The following is an 18,586-nucleotide window of genomic DNA, read 5'->3' on the forward strand; positions in this document are numbered from 1 at the left end:
TCACCTGCCTCAGCGTCCTGAGTGCTGGAATGACAGGCATGCACCATTGTGTCCAGCTGAAATTGTTTTTCAAAAGAAAAGATTATTATGCTGATACATCATTATACAAAATTAAACATTTTATATTTAAGTTCCTCATTTCTTTTCTAGCATCAGTAGCAGTGGTCATTAACATACTTTAACAAATCCAGAATTTTTTTTTTTTTTCAGTACTGGCCATTGAACCCAAGGCCCCTCTGCCACTGAGCTACATCCCCAGCCCTTTTTACTTTTTATTTTGAGACAGAATCTTGCTAAATTCCCCAGGCTGGACTCGAGCTTGTCATCCTCTTGTCTCAGCCTCCCTCGAAGCTGGGATTGCAAACATGTGCCGTCATGCCCAGCTTCATGCAGAAATTTAGATCACACAGGTGATCTAAACCTATGCAGTTTTTACCCAGTTGAAACAAATACACATACTCTAGTTCTGCCATTCAGCAGCTCACATTTTTATGCCTGTGCTTGAGGTACTGGGGATTGGCCCCAGTACCTGCATGCACTAGGCAAGTGTTCTACCACTGAGCCACATCCCTAGCCTCTTTATAATTGGTAGCTTTCTGTAACTGATTCATTCATTCTTTTAAATTAGTGTTCTGTATTTTTAAATTTTGCTTTGCCTTCATACATACTAAAATTGCTATGCAGTCCTATTATCTGGTTTTTTTTTTTTAATTCACCAGATACCAGCCACCACCCATCCTTGTATGAGCCAGACACTTCTCTGAGTGCTTTATGTTCTGAGTTCACATCAGAGGAAAGAGCTAGGTGTTATTGCTCAACTCTACTTTGCAGCCATAGAAGGTGAAGTGCAGAAATGCAGTTATTTGTTCAAGGCAATAGCAAGCAGATGAGTGGGCTTCGAAGCAAGGGATTCTGGTCCAGGACTGCGGAACCCAGCACATCCTGCCCTCAGTCGTGCTTCGATGGGTTCTTGTCCTGAGCCCCGTCCTTCCTAACAGTCATAAAGGCCCATGGAATCAGACTCCCCCGCAGGAGCCTTTGTCTCTCATATCTCCGCAGCCCACGTTCCCCAACTCTGGCTGCCCACACACCTCCTCAGTGTCCCACGGGCTCTACAGACTTTAAACTGGTTCAAACTCAGCCAGGTCTCCCACCAGCGTCTCCTCCTGTGTCGTCTGATTGGCAGTGCCATCACCCATTAGTTACCCAGGACGAGCCAGATTGGGAGGGAGTAAGTCGAAAGAGGTGGGTTCCAAAAGACGTGCGAAGTGTTTGGGTCAGTGGAGTGGGTAAGTAGTTCGCTTTGCAAAAAATAAAAAGGATGGGTTAGCTTTGGACATCTGGAGAAAACAGGTGGGAGAGGGAGGATGGAAGAGCCGAATTTAGGCTTTGGGCCCGTAGCTACTTATCACCGAGGCAACTGCGTTACTATGGTAACGGTGCAGGCCTCAACGCCCTCCCCGAGCGCCTCCTCGGCTGCCGTTACCTCCCTACCAGCCAGCCGCTACTGCTAGGGGTCTTGCGGGCCTCCGGGCACGGCTCCGGGGGGCGGGAATTAGTGCTGCAATAGCCAATTAATAAGCCCTATCCTGCCCCGATGAGCTCTGCGTCGAAGAGCGACAAGAAGGGGTCGGGACTTTTTTTGGCGCTCATCAAAGCGCGTTGAAAAGGGCGGGCCCGCGTCCCCAGCTCACCAGTTAGGAGCCGTGGAGGGGGGGGCGGGGCCTGGGAGAGGCCGTCCAGGGGCGGGGCCCAGGTAAACCGTGGGTGGCTCCGCCTACCCTCGTTTCTACCCAGTAGAAAGCCAGAAAACCAATCGGGACTGTTGGAATATCCAATAAGCATCGCCTCCAGGCCCCGGTGCGGGCAGCGACTAGCCAATCGACAGCGACGGTGGGCGGGCGCAAGCGACAGGCGGTGCGGCGGAGGCGGAACGGGCGCTGCGGCAGGAGGGAAGATGGCGGACGAGGAGAAGCTGCCGCCCGGCTGGGAGAAGCGCATGAGCCGCAGCTCAGGTGCGGCTGGGATCGGGCCTGGGGCAGGGCCGCGCGGGCCCAGGAGGCCGGGCTCGAGCTCTCCCCTTGGGACGCGGGGCCGTGGCCTCCTTCCTCCCGGGGAGTCTTGGGTTCCGCACGGTGTCCCGGGGTAGCGGCCGCGGCCCACCCCGGCGGAGTGTGAGCTTCAGGAGCCGGGCGGGAGGGGCGAGGGACCGGGAAACTGCCGCGCTGCCCCAGCGCGTGCCGCTGCCTCTGGGCCTATGCACGCGATGCCCCGGGGAGTTGTGCGCTCCGCTGGGCGCGGCGGGGGCGTCCCCTGGGAGGAGCGCACCCCGACACCGTGCGGCGGGCGGGCGGGCGGCCCCACCCCGCCGACACCCCGGCTGCCGGACCTGTGCCGTCGGGGTGGTGTTTCGGGGTCCGGTGCGAGGCTGTGGCTCGGTAATGACCGTGCACGATTACATCGCGCCCCGCGCTGTGCCAAGCGCTTTAAGTATTTAGATTCTGTCTCTGAAGCGCCGCGATTCTTGTGCAGTAGTTACGACTCCCATTTTACAGCTGGGGAAGTTCCGAGGCCAGAACACTGAAGGAGCTCATCCAAGATCAGGTAGTTTCAAGAGATGCGGCTTCCGTCCCTTGCCCCTGCCGATGCCCGAGAAGCAGCCTGGCATCTTTGGGTCGGTCCGGGCTTACTGTCCGCCTCCACAGGCCACAGTAATCGTAGTCGCAGGAATAACTTCTCGTACTGAGCTCCCAGCGCTGTGGCGAACACTTTGCGCACACCGACTCTTCCCATCCGCTCCCTGAGCCTTCATGCCCTTGTTCTCTGGCCTCGCTTCAGTTTGCAGATGAGAACTCTGCAGCGTGGCTCGGCAGGGTTGGCTCCCAGAGTCCGTGCCCTTGCCCAGCCTGCCCCAACCCTGGCCTGTGACTGTGACCTGCAGCGTGAGCCTGACACTCTGCAAAGCTCCTGGGCCATTGCTGCTCTCAGCACGAGCCTGGCAGCCTTTTCCAGGGTGGTACCCGCCCCTTCACGGTCCTAGGTCCGCTGTGCAGCCCAGACTCTTAGCTCTCGGAATGACACCCAGAATCTCCAGGGTGCTTCCTTCAAGCTTCTTGTGTGCTGCTGGCTGCCTGGGGGACCCCGGGCCTCCGGTAATGCTGCATCCTAGCTGGGCAACACGGGGCGCTGGTGGGGGTTAAGAGCAGAGCTGTTGAGTGTTGCACAGCTGATTTGGACCCCGTCTTCCTGAGGAGCACAGAGTAAAGCACAGGAATTGTTGCCCATCCCAGGTGTTACCAGAGGTCCAGAAGTTGAGGCCTCAGTTTTGTCTTCTGTATAATGGAGTTAACAGCGGTCACAAGTGGGGCTGCAGTGGTCGCGTGCTTGCATAGCGTGCACGCATAGCGTGCACAAGGCCCTGCTCTTGATCGCCAGTACTGTTAAGAAGGACAACAAAAGAGACAAAAGGAAATGGATGTGCCTGGTGGTACACAATTGTAGTCCCAGCTACTCAGGAGGCTGAGGTGGGAGGATGGCTTGAGCCCAGTTCAAGGCCACCGAGGACAACATAGCAAGTCCTTGTCTCAAGAAGGAAAAAGAAAGGAAAAAGTGCATCCCTATAATCTAAGGCAAGTGTGAGCCCAACCTGGACAATTTAACAACTTGGAGAGACCCTGTCTCAATTTTTTTTTTAAAAAAAGGCCTAGAGGATAGCTGTGAGTTCGAGACCTGCCTGTGCTACCTAGTGAGTTGAAGGCCAGTCTGAGTTAAATAGTGAAACCCTGTCTCAAAAAGAATAAAAAAGGGTTGGGGATGTAGCTCAGTTTAGAGACTTTGAGTTCAATGCCCAGTACCTCAAAAAGACAAGATTTCTAAAAGCATGTCCTACTCCCGATGTGTGCCAGGCTGGATGCCAAGCGTTCCACAGATGTGTGGACTCATCCTCTCAACGGCCCTCCAGGCGGCTATTGTTATCTCCATTTTACAGGTAAGAAAACTGAGGCCCAGGGAAAGTAGATCGTACAGAAAGTGGCTGAGTCAGATACAAACCCTGGAGCGGCCTGGGTGCTGAATTCTTGCCTCGTCTGTCCCTCTTCCCTTCCTGTGGGTAGTCCTCCCGGAAGGAAGTTACCTTGTCATCTTGCTTGTTCAGCACTTGTCTGGCCCACCCAGAACCATAGGTCTGTAAGGGCAGGGAGCCTGGATCTCCGGATCCTGGGGCCCACAGCGGACGCAGGTGGGTTTGCTGAATGACGACCTCTCCCAAGCCAGTCCTTTATCACAGTCCTCTGTCCCGGCCCCGGCTGAACCCCTGCCGCCTCCCCCGCAGGCCGCGTGTACTATTTCAACCACATCACCAACGCCAGCCAGTGGGAGCGGCCCAGCGGCACCAGTGGGAGTGGCAGTGGCGGCGGCAGCAAAAACGGGCAGGGGGAGCCTGCCAGGGTCCGCTGTTCGCACCTGCTGGTCAAGCACAGCCAGTCCAGGCGGCCCTCATCCTGGCGGCAGGAGAAGATCACCCGGACCAAGGAGGAGGCCCTGGAACTGATCAACGGTGAGCCGGGCGGGAGGGGCCAGGGTCTCAGGAGGAGCCGTGCCAAAGTCACCAGAGCCCGCATCCACCCCAGCCCACTCAGCTGTCACATGTGGTGGTGGCCGAGGGAGAGATGCCTGTGTGTGACACAAGAGGCCCCAGTGGCTGCCTCTGTCTGCCATCCCTGTAGCACCGGAGAAGACCTGGGTGTGCACAGCAGCGGTGCCCTTCGAGCCCCGGGACCTCGGGGATGCATGTCACCTCCTCCAGACTCAGTTTTCTCCTCTGGAAAGTGGGTGTCGTGGTCCCTGCCTCCAAGGGCTGCCGTGACGCTGGGGCCCAGTTCATGGTGCTCAGGCAGCTGGGCTGTTCTCAGTGGTGCTGTCACCAAGAGGGGCCTGGGTGACATGGAGGTGGGTCTGAAGGGAGAGCAGCAGACAAGGGTGAGGATGGAGCCAGGCAGCAGGGCTGGTGAGTTAACTCTGACCCCAGGGCGAAGGCTGCTCCCTGCTCTTTTCTGTTCTTCTAGGACAGGGGTGTTGAACCTACAGCCCTAGTGTTACTTGTTTTTCTTTGAAGACAAAAGATGTTAGCCGGGCCTGGTGGTGCACGCCTATAATCCCAGCACTCGGGAGGCTGAGGCAGGTGTGCAAGTTTGATGCTAGCCCAGACAACTTAGCAAGACCTTGTCTCCAAATAAATAAATGTAAAGGTCTGAGGATGTAGCTCAGTGGTAGAGCCCCCAGGGTTCAGTTCTCTCAGAACTGCAAAACAAAAACAACTAAGCAAGATTTGGCGTTCGGGCAGGAGTTGCAAGAACCCTGGTCTGAAGCTGTCAGTATGGCCACTGCTACCTACCTACATGTGCTTACTTCCATTGATTGACTGATTTGTTTGGCTTTTTCTTGTGTTTTTTTTTTCTTTTTCTTTTTTTTTTTTTTTTGAGATGGAGTCTTGCTGTGCAGTTCAAACTGGCCTTGAACTCACTATGTACCCCAGGCTGGCCTCAAATTTGAATGGAACCTCCTGCCTCAGCCTTCCAAATTATGGGATTGTAGGTGCGCGCCACCATGCGTGGCTGTATTTTTTGTTTTTTTAAGACAAGTTCTCACAACGTAATTCAGGCTGGCCTTGAACTTAAGGGGATCCTCCTGCCTCAGCCTCCTGAGTGCTGCAATCTATAGGCATGTGCCAGCACATCCAGCTGCTTCCATTTAAACAAATTTAAATGAGAGGAAATTAAGAAGTTGGCTTTGAGTCACACTGGTCGTCCCTTAGCTGTTCAGAAGTCACACATAGTGGCAGCTACCATCTTGAACAGCAGGGGTGGGAAACGTTTCCATTCTTTCAGGAAATCCTGTCAAACCACAGCTGTCAGTCTCATGTATTTTCCTCCTCCCCAGCCTCTCCCGCCAGAGACCCCAGAGCCCTTCCGGGCTGCTTCTACCCTGCACAGCCAGTGCCCAGACAGCCTGGGCACCCACCCCGCTCTGCCAGGTCCTGGCTGTGTGACCTTGGGCAGGGGACTTAACATCTCTGAGCTTCAGTGTGTTCCCATTATTTGAGTACTAGGACCTGCCTCCTAGGGGAATCGGGGGACTCTGACCTAATGCAGCGTAGCATAAACGGCATCTGGTGAAAGTTATAGTTGCTGACCATCACTGGGATATTATTAGCACAGGGCCTGGCCAGGAGTGTTCTAGGTCAGCGTTGGCTATTTTGCCGTTCTGTCACTGGGTGCAGGATTGGCCTGTAAGACACTACAGACGCCTGTGCACATACACACCCATCCCCCATCCCCATCCAGATGGCGTCTGGCGCCACCTTCTGGCTTCCTGCATCCTAGGTGGTATAGAAAGATGCTGAACTAGACGTGGTGCTACTCAGGAGGCTGAGGCAGGAGGATCAAGAACTCAAGGCCAGCCTGGGCAACTTAGCAAGACCATGTCTCAAAATATAAAAAGGGCTCCGGGTGCAGCTCAGTAGGTAGGGCCCTTGCCTAGATGTGTGAGGCCCTGGGTTTGATCTTCAGCGTGGGGGAGAGGGAGGAGAGAGGGAAGGAAGGAGGCCCTGGGGTGAGGGGTGGCAGGGCATGGCAGCAGGAAACACAGGGCCGTGAGACCTGGTGTAGAGATCTGCGTGGCCAGAAGGTACGGACCCCGAAAGGCTCAGAGCCCAGGCTAGTGACAGAGCCTAGTATCCCAGGGGAAGAGGAGGAAGTTGGAAGGAGGTGCGAGCTGACCCCTGGGTCCTCCCAGCTCTTGTAGTCCCAGTTCTGAGGCCACCGGAACGAGCAGGAGGAAGTGGGGTCTGGAGGTGGAGTTCAGGAAGAGTTGTCTCGAGCAGCGGGCTGGGAGGAGATGCTGTTGAGAGGGGCTCAGCAGAGGCCTGGGGTTCGGCAGGACAGCCAGGCCAAGACAGATACTCAGGGTGGTCCAGAGACACCCGGAGGCAGAGGCAGGTAGGGATGGTGAGGAGGGCACAGGTGTGGCCGAGGCAGGTGGGCCGTCTCCCCCCGCATCTGGGAGGGACAAGTGTATGGCCGCAGGGCTGACCCTGCAGGGGCCCTGGAGGGCCTCAGTAAGGCTGGAGTCTCGGGGAGGAAGTCGAGGAGCTCCCGGCAGGCAGCCGGGCCCTTAGAGCAGACTGGGAGTGTCAGCAATGTCAGCGCAGTGCCCTCTGCCTGTGGGGTGAATGGAAGCCTTGGGAGTCGTTGCAGCCTGGGGTGCCATGACTTGAGCTTGGGGGTGGCGTCGGGGCATGGATTCTAGAGAGACGGAGGAGGCAGAATCAGAGCACTCGGGGATGGGCAAGGCAGGCAGGACTGGGTATTCAGAAGGAAGTGATACAAGGTCAGAATGGCAGACTGCCCCGGGGCCACCCAAGGCCGTGCAGGTGGCCTCCCGCAGGTGACCTTCTCAGCCGCGGTTGCTGCATCTGTGGGGGGTGCGGGGTGGCTGTGAAGATCAAGGACAGTGGACTCAGTGGCTGGTGCCTGCCCTCCACATGGCAGTGCTTTGACCCTTGTCACCAGCTGTGACAGTCAGGTGGACAGGTGGCAGGGACAGAGAAGGGGCAAGGCCTCTGCCGCTACCCGAAGCCCCTGTGGGAGCCCGGGGTGGGGGCGGGGATGTGGGAGGCCCTGGCGACCTTGGGCCCAGGCTCCCGGTCCGAGTCCTGGAGCATCAGGAGGACGGCGAGGTGACCCGGCCGGGGCGCTTGCGGCGCACTGCGGAGCCAGGCCGTGCCGTGCCAGGTCAGCACTCGCGAGCACCATGCTGGCTTTCTGCCCCTTCCTGGGCTCGGTCCAGGTGCCCGGGAGATGACGATTCGGGTAGCGCCTGCCCCAGCTGGCAGGCCGTGTGCGCAACTGTCACCGGTGCCGTTTACAGCCCGAGCTGTGTGGCCCAAGGGGACAGGCCACCTGCAGGAACCAGCGCTGCCCCGTTTCTGCTGAGGCTTCTCGGCAGCAGCTGGGCCACGGCCGGTGGTTGTCAGGAAGCCGAGCCCGGCAGGGTGGCGTTGCCCATGTCCTTGACGAAGGCGGGCGGAGGAGCACGGCCCCCTGCAGCCCTGCACACCAGGTGCCGGCAGCTGACAGCCGGAAGTGCTCCCCCCGCGGTCCTCACGGTCCCACCCAGACTCGGGGGTCACTGGGCTCCCTGACCTGGTGTCCCCAAGGTCAGTGGCACCGTCAGCCTGCTGGCCTAGGCAGGGTGTCAGGGCCCCTCCTGTGGGTGCTGGGCCTTCGGGGTGGCAGACCTGGTCCCAGCTCCGCTCCCTGGGCCCTGGGGACCGGACGCAGCGCGTGGATTTACTCTCAGACGGGCTGAGAGTTTGTCTCTGACCTTTTCAGGGCCGGGCCCCGCGCTGTTTGCTTACCTCCCCCTCCTGAGTGATGGGCCTCAGGCCGGCGGGCCCGGCAGTCACGGTGCTGGGGGCCGAGGTCGGGCTCCCGCCGGTGTGGTTCCCAGTGAGGCCTCTGCTGGCTCACGGTGTCCTCGCGTGGCCTTGCTCAGTGCCGGTGCAGAGAAAAGGCAGGCGCTTTGGCGACTCGGGTTTTGTTTTCCTTCTGTTTCTTTTTGAGACGGGGTCTCACTATTCAGTCCAGGCTGGCTTTGAACTCTTGAGATCAAGTGGTCTCACCCTCCAGAACAGCTGGGCCACAGCCATGTGTCGCTGCACCTAGTGGTGTCTTTTCTTCTTCTCCCCCCGCCCATTTCTTTGAGACAGGATCTCAATATGCAGTTCAGGCTGACCTTGAACTCACTATATAGCCAAGGCTGGCTTCAACTCACAGTGATCCTCCTGCCTCAGACTCGTGAGTGCTGGGATGACAGGTTTATGCCACCAGGTGTCTTTTTGTTTTGACACAGGGTCTTGCTATGCAGTTCAGGCTGGCCTGGAGCTCACTTTGTAGCCCAGGCTGGTCTTGAATGCTCAGTGATCCTCCTGCCTCAGCCTCCTGAGTGCTGGGATTACAGGCATGCACCACCACGCCTAGCTTAGGTATCTTTTCTTTTTTTTTTTTTTTTTTTCTGGTACCCGGGAAGGTGTCTTTTCTTATAAGGACATTGATCCTAGCTGGGCGTGGCAGTGCATGCCTGTCATCCCAGCACTCTGGGAGGCTGAGGCAGGAGAATCACAAGTTCAAGCGCAGCCTGGGCAACTTAGCAAGACCCTGTCCCAAAATCTTAAAAGGCAGAGAGAAGCTGGGTATGTAGCTTAGTGCAAGAGCCCTAGGTTCAATCTCCAGTACCAAAAAAAGCACGAATTCTGTGAGACCAGGGCCCCACCCTGACGACCGCGTTTAACCTCAGTTTACTGGCGGCTCCCCTCCGCATGCAGTCACACCGGCGGCTGGGGCTTCGCCGAGCACCTCTGAGGACAGACGCTCGGCCTGTGCCAGGTGGGCGGACAGTTCCTGTCTGTGAATGGCTCACTCCAGGCCACCCACCGCTCTGCAGGTCACTCGTTCCCTCCAGGTTTGGGGCGCCTGTTTCCCCATTTTACAGACCAGTCAGTGAGGCTCGGCTCAGAACCCAGCAGCTGGAGCCGCAGGTCCACCCATGCCACGCCTGCCCGGAGCCAAGCTCAGCCAGAGCCCCGGCATCAGACTTGAAGGGGCCCCGCCTCAGGGAGGTGGAGGAGACCCGGGGAGTCTGGCCTCCCGCTTGGGTCCTGAGGGCCAGGCAGAAAAGGCAGCTGGGGATGCGGCTCCATCCTGACGCCGCAAAGAGAAAGAAAGGAAAAGGCAGAGGATTCCAGCGTTTCTGCCTGAAAACCAGGGCTCTCTCTCCCTCCTGGGATCTGTTCCCGTCTCGCTTATTCACCAGGCCCTTGTTGCCGGTGAGCTCGTGTTTGGTGCTCAGCTGCGGGGCGGCGGGGGGGTGGGCATCGAGGAACAAAGGCGCCCAGGCCCCGTGCTGACAGACACAGGCAGGACAGTGGGGACGTCACACACGGCCACTGCTGGGGGCTCTGGGGGAGGGCCAGAGACACAGGCAGGTACCAGGGGAGCAGATAGCAGCAGGCAAAGGCTGGAGATGCGGGAGAGACAGGACCGGGGGGACCTCACTGTGGCTGGGTGCTGTGCTGGGGTGCGTGCAGGCGGGGAACACACGGCACTGTGCTGCCCATCCCCCACTTCCCGTTTGGTTTCTTGGGTTTGGTTTATTTTGAGACAGGGTCTCCTTATGTAGCCCAAGCTGGCGTAGAACTCATGGCGATCCTCCTGTTTCAGCTTCCCAAGCACTAGGATTACAGGTGTGCAGCGTTATGCCCCACTATTGTATTTTTTATTTTGAGAGTCTGGCTAAGTTACCCAGGCTGGGCTTGGAACTTGTGATCTTCCTGCCTCGCCTTCCTAGAGTGCTGGTATAGGTACACACCACCATGCCTGGTGAAGAAAACAGTTTTTCTGTTTGTTTGTTTCTTTGTTTGAGACAGGATCTGGCTATACAGTTCAGGCTGGTCTTGAACTCACAGCAATCCTCCTGCCTCAGCCTCCCGAGTGCTGGGATGACAGGCGTGCATCACCATGCCTGTCAAGTTTTTCTTTTAAGACCACCTCAGACTCCTGCCTGAGTGCAGTGTTTCTAAGAGCCCTATGAGCTGTGAGGGGTGACCTACACACACTGCCTGAGGACACCAGGCCGCCCTGGCAGGGTCAGGGCAGTGCCTCACAGTTTGCTTCCGGAGACAGCAGGTAGCCTGGGGTGCTGGAGGGTCCGGTCTCCTCGCTGGTCACTGTGGCCCACGTAGAAGGGACAGGTAGGGGACCCAGAGCTGCATGGGGGAGGGCCCGGGGAAAGAGCAGGACAGGTGACCCAGGAACATCTGGTCCCGGTCAGTCACTGACGGAAGGGTCTGGGGTGCCAGAGGTGGCAGGGCAGAGAGAAAGGGGCCGCTTCATCTGTCACCGGGACAGGCGGCCCATCCGGGAGGGAAAATGGAGCCAGCAGGTGGCGCTTGTCGGCATCTCAGTGTGGGGCGCTGTGTCCCCCGTGTCCTCCCGGCCATGCTGCCCCCCTCAGCCCGTCGGGTAGAGATGGCATGGACGTGTGGCAGGGGCCAGGCCCAGGGCCGAGTCGGGCAGACATGACAGGATTAGCAGGCCCTGAAGCGCTGGTTAGGTCACCGGCGGGGTCGCTGCGGGGCCCACACAGGTACCAGGTGGCCGTGGCCCTGCCGTCTACGCCCGGCAGGTGTGCTGAGACCCGTGTGCGTCACGGGAGCAGTGGGCGAAGTGTCAGGTGAGGAGGGTGCGGACGCCACCGACAGGCGTCAGCTGCTCTCACCTTTCAAGGAAGGCAGCGGGGTGTGGGGGTACAGACGCGCTGTCCGGGGCCCACCCAGCCTCCTGTCCACCCCGCGGGCCGGCCGGACTCAGGAAGGCGCAGGCTGCACCTCCGCATCCGGTGCCCGCCTGCAGGTGTGCGCTCACACACGCGCGCATGCGCACAGCTCTGCCCCACGCTGCTCCCAAACCTGAGTCACAGGCGCTTGAGCGCGGGGCCGGCTTGGGCCACACGCGGCAGGTCCGGCCGGGGCGCCCCCACCTGGCTCGCCTGTTGGGGGAGGAGAGCCGCGCTGCTCTCCTGTGGCACGCGGGTGCAAGGAGCTGACCCAGACCACTGGGGGTCTCTTCCGGGGCGACCTCCGTGGAAATGCGTGTGCGTCGGGGACAGAGCGACAGGAGACCGGTGTGGCTGTGAGGTCGCTGGGTCCTGGGTGCGTCTGGACGGCTGACGGCCCCCGGTCGCACCCCACCCTGACCAGCGGCCTTTCCTTGTGCTGCCCCCCTGCAGGCTACATCCAGAAGATCAAGTCGGGAGAGGAGAACTTTGAGTCTCTGGCCTCACAGTTCAGCGACTGCAGCTCGGCCAAGGCCCGGGGAGACCTGGGTGCCTTCAGCAGAGGTGGGCAACGAGTGGGCACCACCCTCCCCCGCGGCTGCAGCTCCCACGGCGAGCCGAGCCCTGCTCTGCCCCGCTGGCTGCCGCGGGGCCCGCAGCGGCCACCAGGTGGCAGCATAGTCCCGCCGTGGCGCGGAGCCTCTGCGTCCTCCTTCCCCTGGGGCCTTGCTCGGTGTGTGCGGCTCCACTGTCCCCATCATGGGCCCAGCAGGGTGGCCCTGACCCGTCAGTGGCATCTCCTCTAGATGGGGGCTCAGGGGCCCCCCAGAATCTTCCTGTGCACCCTAAAACATGGGGAAAACGGGCGCGAGGAGGCGGGGTCAGATGAGCCCCCCGGACTTTAGGCTGGTCTGGCCAGGGCGGAGGGAATTGGGGTGCCAAGGGGCCGCGGTGTGCGGGCAGGCGGGGTCCCTCCCGGGGATCTGGGGGTTCGTTGCGAAGCGCGCCTCGGCGCTCAGTGCGCAGCCGCCAGCCGCCGTCCCGCGGGCCGTCTTGGGGCGTCCGGGGCTGCCCAGTGTCGCCGCGGCTCCGCCGCTGACGCCGCCCCTGCCCTCCCGTCCCCAGGTCAGATGCAGAAGCCATTCGAAGACGCCTCGTTCGCGCTGCGGACGGGGGAGATGAGCGGGCCGGTGTTCACGGACTCGGGCATCCACATCATCTTGCGCACGGAGTGAGGCCGCGCCGTCCCCGCGGCCGCCGCAGTATTTATTGTCCCCGAGCGGCCGGGGAGGGGCCGGCGGAGCCGGGAACTCGTGCTCTCTGCGCCCCGTCCTCCGCAGTCGGGGCTGCCCCGCCAGACAGCTTGACCTTAGAGGAGGCGCGGGTGGGGAGACCCCCGGACCCAGGGGACTGAGCGCGGCCGGCGCCCCCGGCCCAGAGGCGGGCACCAGGGCCCGTCCAGTTGCAAATGCCCACGGTTGCGCAGTGCCCGGGCCGCGGGCCGAGGGCCCGGGGGCGACAGCCGGGCAGCAGCACCCTTTGCCTCCCCCATTAAAGCCGGAACCACTCTGCTAGCTGTGTCTCATTTGCCTCCGCTCCAGGCGAGGGTCACCATGGGGGTCAGGGGCCACCACCCCCGGGGTGACGGGTGTCCACACCCGCCTCCTTCCCGCAGCCTCTCTCCGCGCCTGGGGTCCTGATGGGAATTCTGGCCGCGTCCACCACGGGCAGGGACGCGCAGGCACTGGGTGGAGCCGGCGGCTCTGGGGAAGGGGAGGGCCATGCTCCGCCCCAGGGTGCCCTGCGCGCGCCCCCCAACACACGGGCCCCTCGGCGGTTAGGGCGGATTACATCGGTGCCCCAGCACCCATGCCACCGGGGGAGCTTCTGCCAGCCAGACGGGCACTCCGCAGCTGCTGTTACCATGGAAACACGGGGGGGTTGCCGGCACCTCTGAGGGCGGGGATCCACGTGGGGGGCTGGGAACAGCCGCTGTTGAGCAGAGGGGCTCCCACGGCAGGTGGGGGCTCTCCGACCTCTGAGTGGGGGGCGCATGCCGGGCCCACCTCCTGTCATCTCCCCACAGCCGCCTGGGCCCGGGCTGGGGGCTCAGGATTCAGCTGGGGGTCCCGCATTCCCGACGGAGACGGGTTCCGCCTACCCCCACCACCCGCCTGCGCCTTGCATGACGGCGACCGGCCTGGATCGCGCTGGTGGCCACCGCTGGCGGGGCTTGTGGACCTGAGCAAAACGAGGCTGGGCCCGGGAGCGCGCCGGCCCTTCCCCCGGAGCTGGGTCTGCTGAGCAGTCACCTGGGCCCGCGCCCGTCCGCGCTGGCACTTGGAGGACTCTCCCCGCCAGCCGCCCCCTCCCGCCCGCGAGCCTGTCATCGGGAAGGTTTAATGAGTTCCCTCCCGGCCCGGGCTGTGCGGAGCCTCCTGGGTTGGCCACACCTCTGAGCCTGACCGCGAACCCCTGGGGCCCGTGGGGTCTGAAATGCTGCAGGGCACCGTCACCCTGGGCGTCCAGGGCGCATGTGTGCTTGTGCCCCGCTGTCCGTCTGTCCTGTGCATTGCTGGGAGTCCCTCTGTCGCCATGGACCTTGGCTCCCCCTGCCCGTGTCTTTCTGAGCCGTGGCCAAAGCCCAGTGAGAACAAGGCTGTGGTGTCAGATAAATGGGCCCCCAGAGCCCGCTCGACGCCCCGCTGATTTATTATTACGGAGCTGTGGCTTCCCTTGCCTGCCCCGCGTTCCCCTCCCGCGGCAGTCACACCGGGCTGTAAATCCCGCCGGCAGTGCAGTCTCGGGCAGGGACCCAGGGCCCGGGCAAGCGCTGCGCCCCTGTGCTGCCTGCAGGCCCCCGGCATCGGCGCAGGCGTCTCCATCCAGACCCGCCCCGCAAGCTTCGGCCCTGGCTTCTGTGGCCAGCGGGAGCCGGGCCCCTTGGCGCCGCCTTACTGCCCGGACCGGGCTGCAGCCCCCGGTCTGAGCCACGTGCAGGTCCACGACGAGGAGAACGGCCCGCGGCAGGCCGACAGACAGGGATCCGGCCCGGGGAGGGCACTGCCATACCTGGGGCTCACCCCGAAGCCAAAGGCGCAGGAGCGCTGAGGCGGGTGAGAGAGACACCGAGACGGGGTCCCAGACAGGCAGGGTTAGTGCCCAGGTGCGTGGGCGGCACCGGGGGCTGAACCCCGGCCTCTGCCCTGAGCTCCCTCCCCAACGCTTTTTAACTTCGTATTTTGAGACAGGGTCTCGCCAAGTCACTGGGTAGCCCAGGCTGACCTCAGCCTCTCAGCGATCCTGCCTCAGCCTCCCAGAATCCTGGGACGGCAGGTGTGGGCCGCCAGTTTTTGTTCATTTCTCTAGCAGGGATCCAGCAAAGGGCCTTTCCACAAGCTAATCCAGAAAGCCATCTTTTTTTTTTTTTTTCCTCGTGTCACACTTGCTCATTTAAATGGAAATTAATTGGTCTTCGGGAGGATTTCTTTAAAATTAGTTTTAAATGAGTGCATTAGGCAGCCCCGTTTATTATTCATGAGTTTCGCTCCCAATATGGCCGGTGTCCGAGTTCCCGGAGATGCTTTCATCAGGGAGGCCGTTAATTAGACATGGGGAGAGCAGTCCTCCCTGACACCTTCCAGGGCCTCAGTGTGGGCCAGCCTCGGGTCTGGCAAGGATTAGCCCTGTGCCACCCCTCACTCCCTGCACCCACTGTCCTCAGCGTGTCCCTCATCACACCACGCAGTCCACCTGCAGATCCAGCTGGCAGAGCCCTCCTGTCGGTCTTCCCTCCTGTCTGCCTGGCCTTCTCCAAGAGCTCCGGTCCTCCTATTAGGAGCCATCCCTGCCCAAGCCCCTTCCAAGCACAACGGTCCACACCTGTCATCCCAATACTTTGGGAGGCTGAGGCAGGAGGGTCTCAAGTTGAAGCCCAGCCTGGGCACTGTAGCAAGACCATATCTCAAAAGAAAGGGCTGCAGGTGTAGTTCAGTGCAAAGGCCCTGAGTTCAGTCCCCTGTACTACACACACACACACACATACACACACACACTCACACCAATAAAAGGGTGTGGGGGGGTGGGGGGTTCACCCTAACCCAGCCAAGTGCACCTTCTGGCTGTTGTTATTAACTAAGATTATGCCTGACTCAGTTAAAAAAAAAAAAAAAAAAAGAAACAAACAGAAACAGAAGCACACACTATGAGTTCTTGGGCGGCCTGAACTGCATAGTGAGGCCCTGTCTCAAAAAGAAAAAAAAAAAAAAAAAAAAAAAAAAAAACAATTTTTGAAATTACAAAGCAAAAAGAGAAGAAAGGATAAATTCGGCAGGGCGTAAGGGCTTGCCCTGGGAAGGGGCCGAGCTCCACCCCAGCCACCCAGCCACCAAACGGAATCAAGGGACAAGGGCTCAGCAGAGACCAGCACCCGCCTCCATCTGCACCTCCACTCCGGCCACCGACACACACAGCCACTGAAGCCTCAAATGTCAAAGGTCCTGTTTATTCCGGCCACCCGGAAAGAAAACATGGAAATAAAAAAGAAAGGTCCATGCAGGCAACTCCAGCAGGGAGGGGCAAGGGAGAGGGGTGAGGACCTGTGGGAAGCAGGGAAGAAGGGGAGGGAAAAAGAGAAAGACAGGCCTGGAGGCTCAGATGAATAAAAAGACAAGCTGGGCGTGGTTGTGCACGCCTGTCATCCCAGCACTCTGGGAGGCTGAGGCAGGAGGATCTCAAATTTGAACCCAGCGTGGGCAAAGGAGCAGTTTAGTGAGACCATCTCTCAAAAAAAGAGCTGAGGATATAGCTCAGTGCAAAGGCCCTGGGTTCAATCCCCAGTACCACAAAAAAATGATAAATAAAGATAGGGACATTAATAAAAAGCCAGAACAACCAAGAAGTGGAGTATCAAAAGCAGAGATCAATAAGGAGGAGAGACATAACTGAGAGAATGCAGAGATAGAGATAGAAGGGCAGAGAACAAAAGCAGGACAGAGGCAGGGAGAGAAAACAGAAGGGAGAGGGGATGACAGAGACAGACCAGAAGGGATGCAGGCAGCGAGGGACGGACCCCAGCAGCCCTTGGGCAGCCTGAGGCCTAGGGGTCCCCCGAGGTGCTGATGACGTGGAAGAGGGTGACGTTGTACAGCACCTGGTGGCCGTTGTTCCAGGTGTACAGGGCCCGCTCGCGAGGGTTGTAATCCAGCATGGAGATGTGCGAGTACTGGTTGTGGAAGGGCACGTCCGTGTACTCGTAGCTGGACGTGTTGGTGAAGTAGGCGAAGTAGACCTTGGCCCCAGCCAGGTGGGAGTTGGTGACGTAGAGGACGCCGCAGATCATGAAGGCCTCGCCCGCGCTGCGCTTGGGGTAGCCGGTGTCCCAGGACCTCATGACCTCCAGGGTGTGCGGGTCCAGCCGGCTCACCACGATGTTGCCCGCGTTCTGGTTGGTGGTGTAGACGGCCCAGAGCCCGCTCTCGTCCACCATGAAGTCCATGTCGGAGAAGCCGCCCCAGGAGTAGGGGAAGGTGTTATTGTAGCCGGCGCCCGGGAGGCTCCTCTGCACCAGCACCGACCGCGAGCGGAAGTGGTACTTCACCACCACGTTGCTCTGGTACTTGTTATAGAACAGCGAGCCGTTGTATACCACGTGGCCCGTGCCCGCCCAGGGCTGCGGCAGCAGGTGCTGGATAAAGTTCTGGCCCTTGATGAAATCGCCCAGGGTGCGGAACTCCAGGACCCGCCGGCCCTTGTAGTAGCCGTCCATGTACCAGACCTACAGAAATAGCCGAGCGCGGGTCACTGCACAGACCACCGCCAGGGGCCCGAGGGACCCAGGGCCCGTTCAGGACTCAGCTGCAGTCACGAGGGCTCTAGCATCACTATCGCGGGCGTTACTCAGCCATAGGCCGCCCGTGGCCGTCATGCGACCACTCGAGGCCAGACACAGACCTGGTGGCCTGTCTCACAACAGACACCAGCTCGGTGGCACTTGGTCCCGAAGGACTGGGGGAAGCTGGACTCCCTGGGGACTCCCTGAGCCCAAGAATTCAGGGGTGATTGGACACTGGCTGGTTAGTGTTTGCTGGACAGCCACTGGGTGATAAGAGGTCACGCAGTCATTGCCAAGGGGTAACCCCTGCAACCCCCACCAGGTAACGAGGCATACTGTCATCCCCACCATCAACGGCGTCATGACTGTCATGGTAACAGCACTTGTGAGGGCCATTATTATTATCACCCTGAGGAGTGAACCCAGGGCCTTTGCACTGAGCTATATCCTTAGCCCGCCTTCCCTCCCTCCCTCCCTCCCTCTCTCTCTTCCTTTCATTCACTTATTTATTTATTTACTTTTTTTTTTTAGTTTTTGTATTTTGAGACAGGGTCTCACTATGTAGTTCAGGCTGGCTTTCAACTCGCTATGTACCCCAGGTTGGCCTTGAGCTCACAGTGATCCTCCTGCCTCAGCCTCCTGAGTGCTAGGTTTACAGGCGTGAGCCACCACACCCCGTTTATTTACTCTATTTTTAAGACAGAGCTTCATTAGTTGCCCAGGCTGGCTTGAATTTGCATCCTCCTGCCTCAGCCTCCTAGAGTGCTGGGATGATGGGTATGTACCACCATCATGTCTAGCTGAGTGCCCTTGTTATTGAGCTAAGAATCCTAAAAATACCAGGGCTGATGTCACGGCCATTCTGAAGATACAGACACTGGACAGAGACATTAAGGACCCTACCCAAGGCTCCTGGCTAGAAAGTGGTGGGACCGGGATGCAAGTCCAAGTGTGGCCCCCAACCCAACGGATTCCTCGAACCCCCATGATCCAGGGGAGGCCAGCGACATGGTGGAATGGCGGCTGAGACACTCAGTGGCCACCCAGTCACCAACATCGGTCACTAGGAAGGTCAGTGTTACAAGAGGGTCACTGGGCAGCTTGTGAGTGGCTCTTGTGGGCCCAGGTAAGGGCGATCCTGACTCCACAGGGTCTGAGGGTCAGTCACCAGGCAGTGCCAGGAGTCTGGTTCCGGGAAGGCATTAGTGGCACGGTCGTTCAGAGACCGGCAGCGAGCCACGCGCTACGTGATGTCACAGGCCAGGCCGCATTTACAATGGCTCGCTAAGGTCCTATGGCCTGGCGACTCTGTCACCGGCTCTGTTTGCGCTCTGTGATGCTGGCACCACGTGACGGCCTTTC

The 18,586-nt window shown here is 59.6% G+C and overlaps 2 protein-coding genes across 6 annotated transcripts in view; one reads left to right on the forward strand and one right to left on the reverse strand.

Annotated features, from left to right (window-relative positions):
• The first annotated feature begins 1,904 nt into the window (after positions 1-1,904).
• Positions 1,905-12,965, forward strand: Pin1 (peptidylprolyl cis/trans isomerase, NIMA-interacting 1). 2 transcript variants are annotated; one of them, XM_005405574.2, is made up of 4 exons: positions 1,905-2,015; positions 4,331-4,555; positions 11,845-11,955; positions 12,517-12,965. In XM_005405574.2, exons 1-4 carry the CDS (start codon positions 1,958-1,960, stop codon positions 12,624-12,626), a joined length of 504 nt encoding a protein of 167 aa, XP_005405631.1. In that variant the 5' UTR covers positions 1,905-1,957; the 3' UTR covers positions 12,627-12,965. The 2 variants fall into 2 exon arrangements, with proteins under 2 accessions (XP_005405631.1, XP_013360815.1); XM_013505361.1 differs by lacking the exon at positions 1,905-2,015 and adding an exon at positions 3,806-3,988.
• A 3,213-nt stretch (positions 12,966-16,178) lies between these two features.
• Positions 16,179-18,586, reverse strand: part of Olfm2 (olfactomedin 2) — a 64,047-nt gene continuing 61,639 nt past the window's right edge. For all 4 annotated transcript variants that reach the window (XM_005405577.2, XM_013505370.1, XM_005405575.2 and 1 more), the window contains exon 6: positions 16,179-17,167. In XM_005405577.2, coding sequence (XP_005405634.1) covers positions 16,490-17,167 — 678 coding nt within the window. In that variant the 3' untranslated portion in view covers positions 16,179-16,489. The remainder of the gene's footprint in view (positions 17,168-18,586) is intronic.

The sequence above is a fragment of the Chinchilla lanigera genome, unplaced genomic scaffold, assembly GCF_000276665.1.
Source record: "Chinchilla lanigera isolate Chin_1 unplaced genomic scaffold, ChiLan1.0 scaffold00094, whole genome shotgun sequence".
Lineage (NCBI taxonomy): Eukaryota > Metazoa > Chordata > Mammalia > Rodentia > Chinchillidae > Chinchilla > Chinchilla lanigera.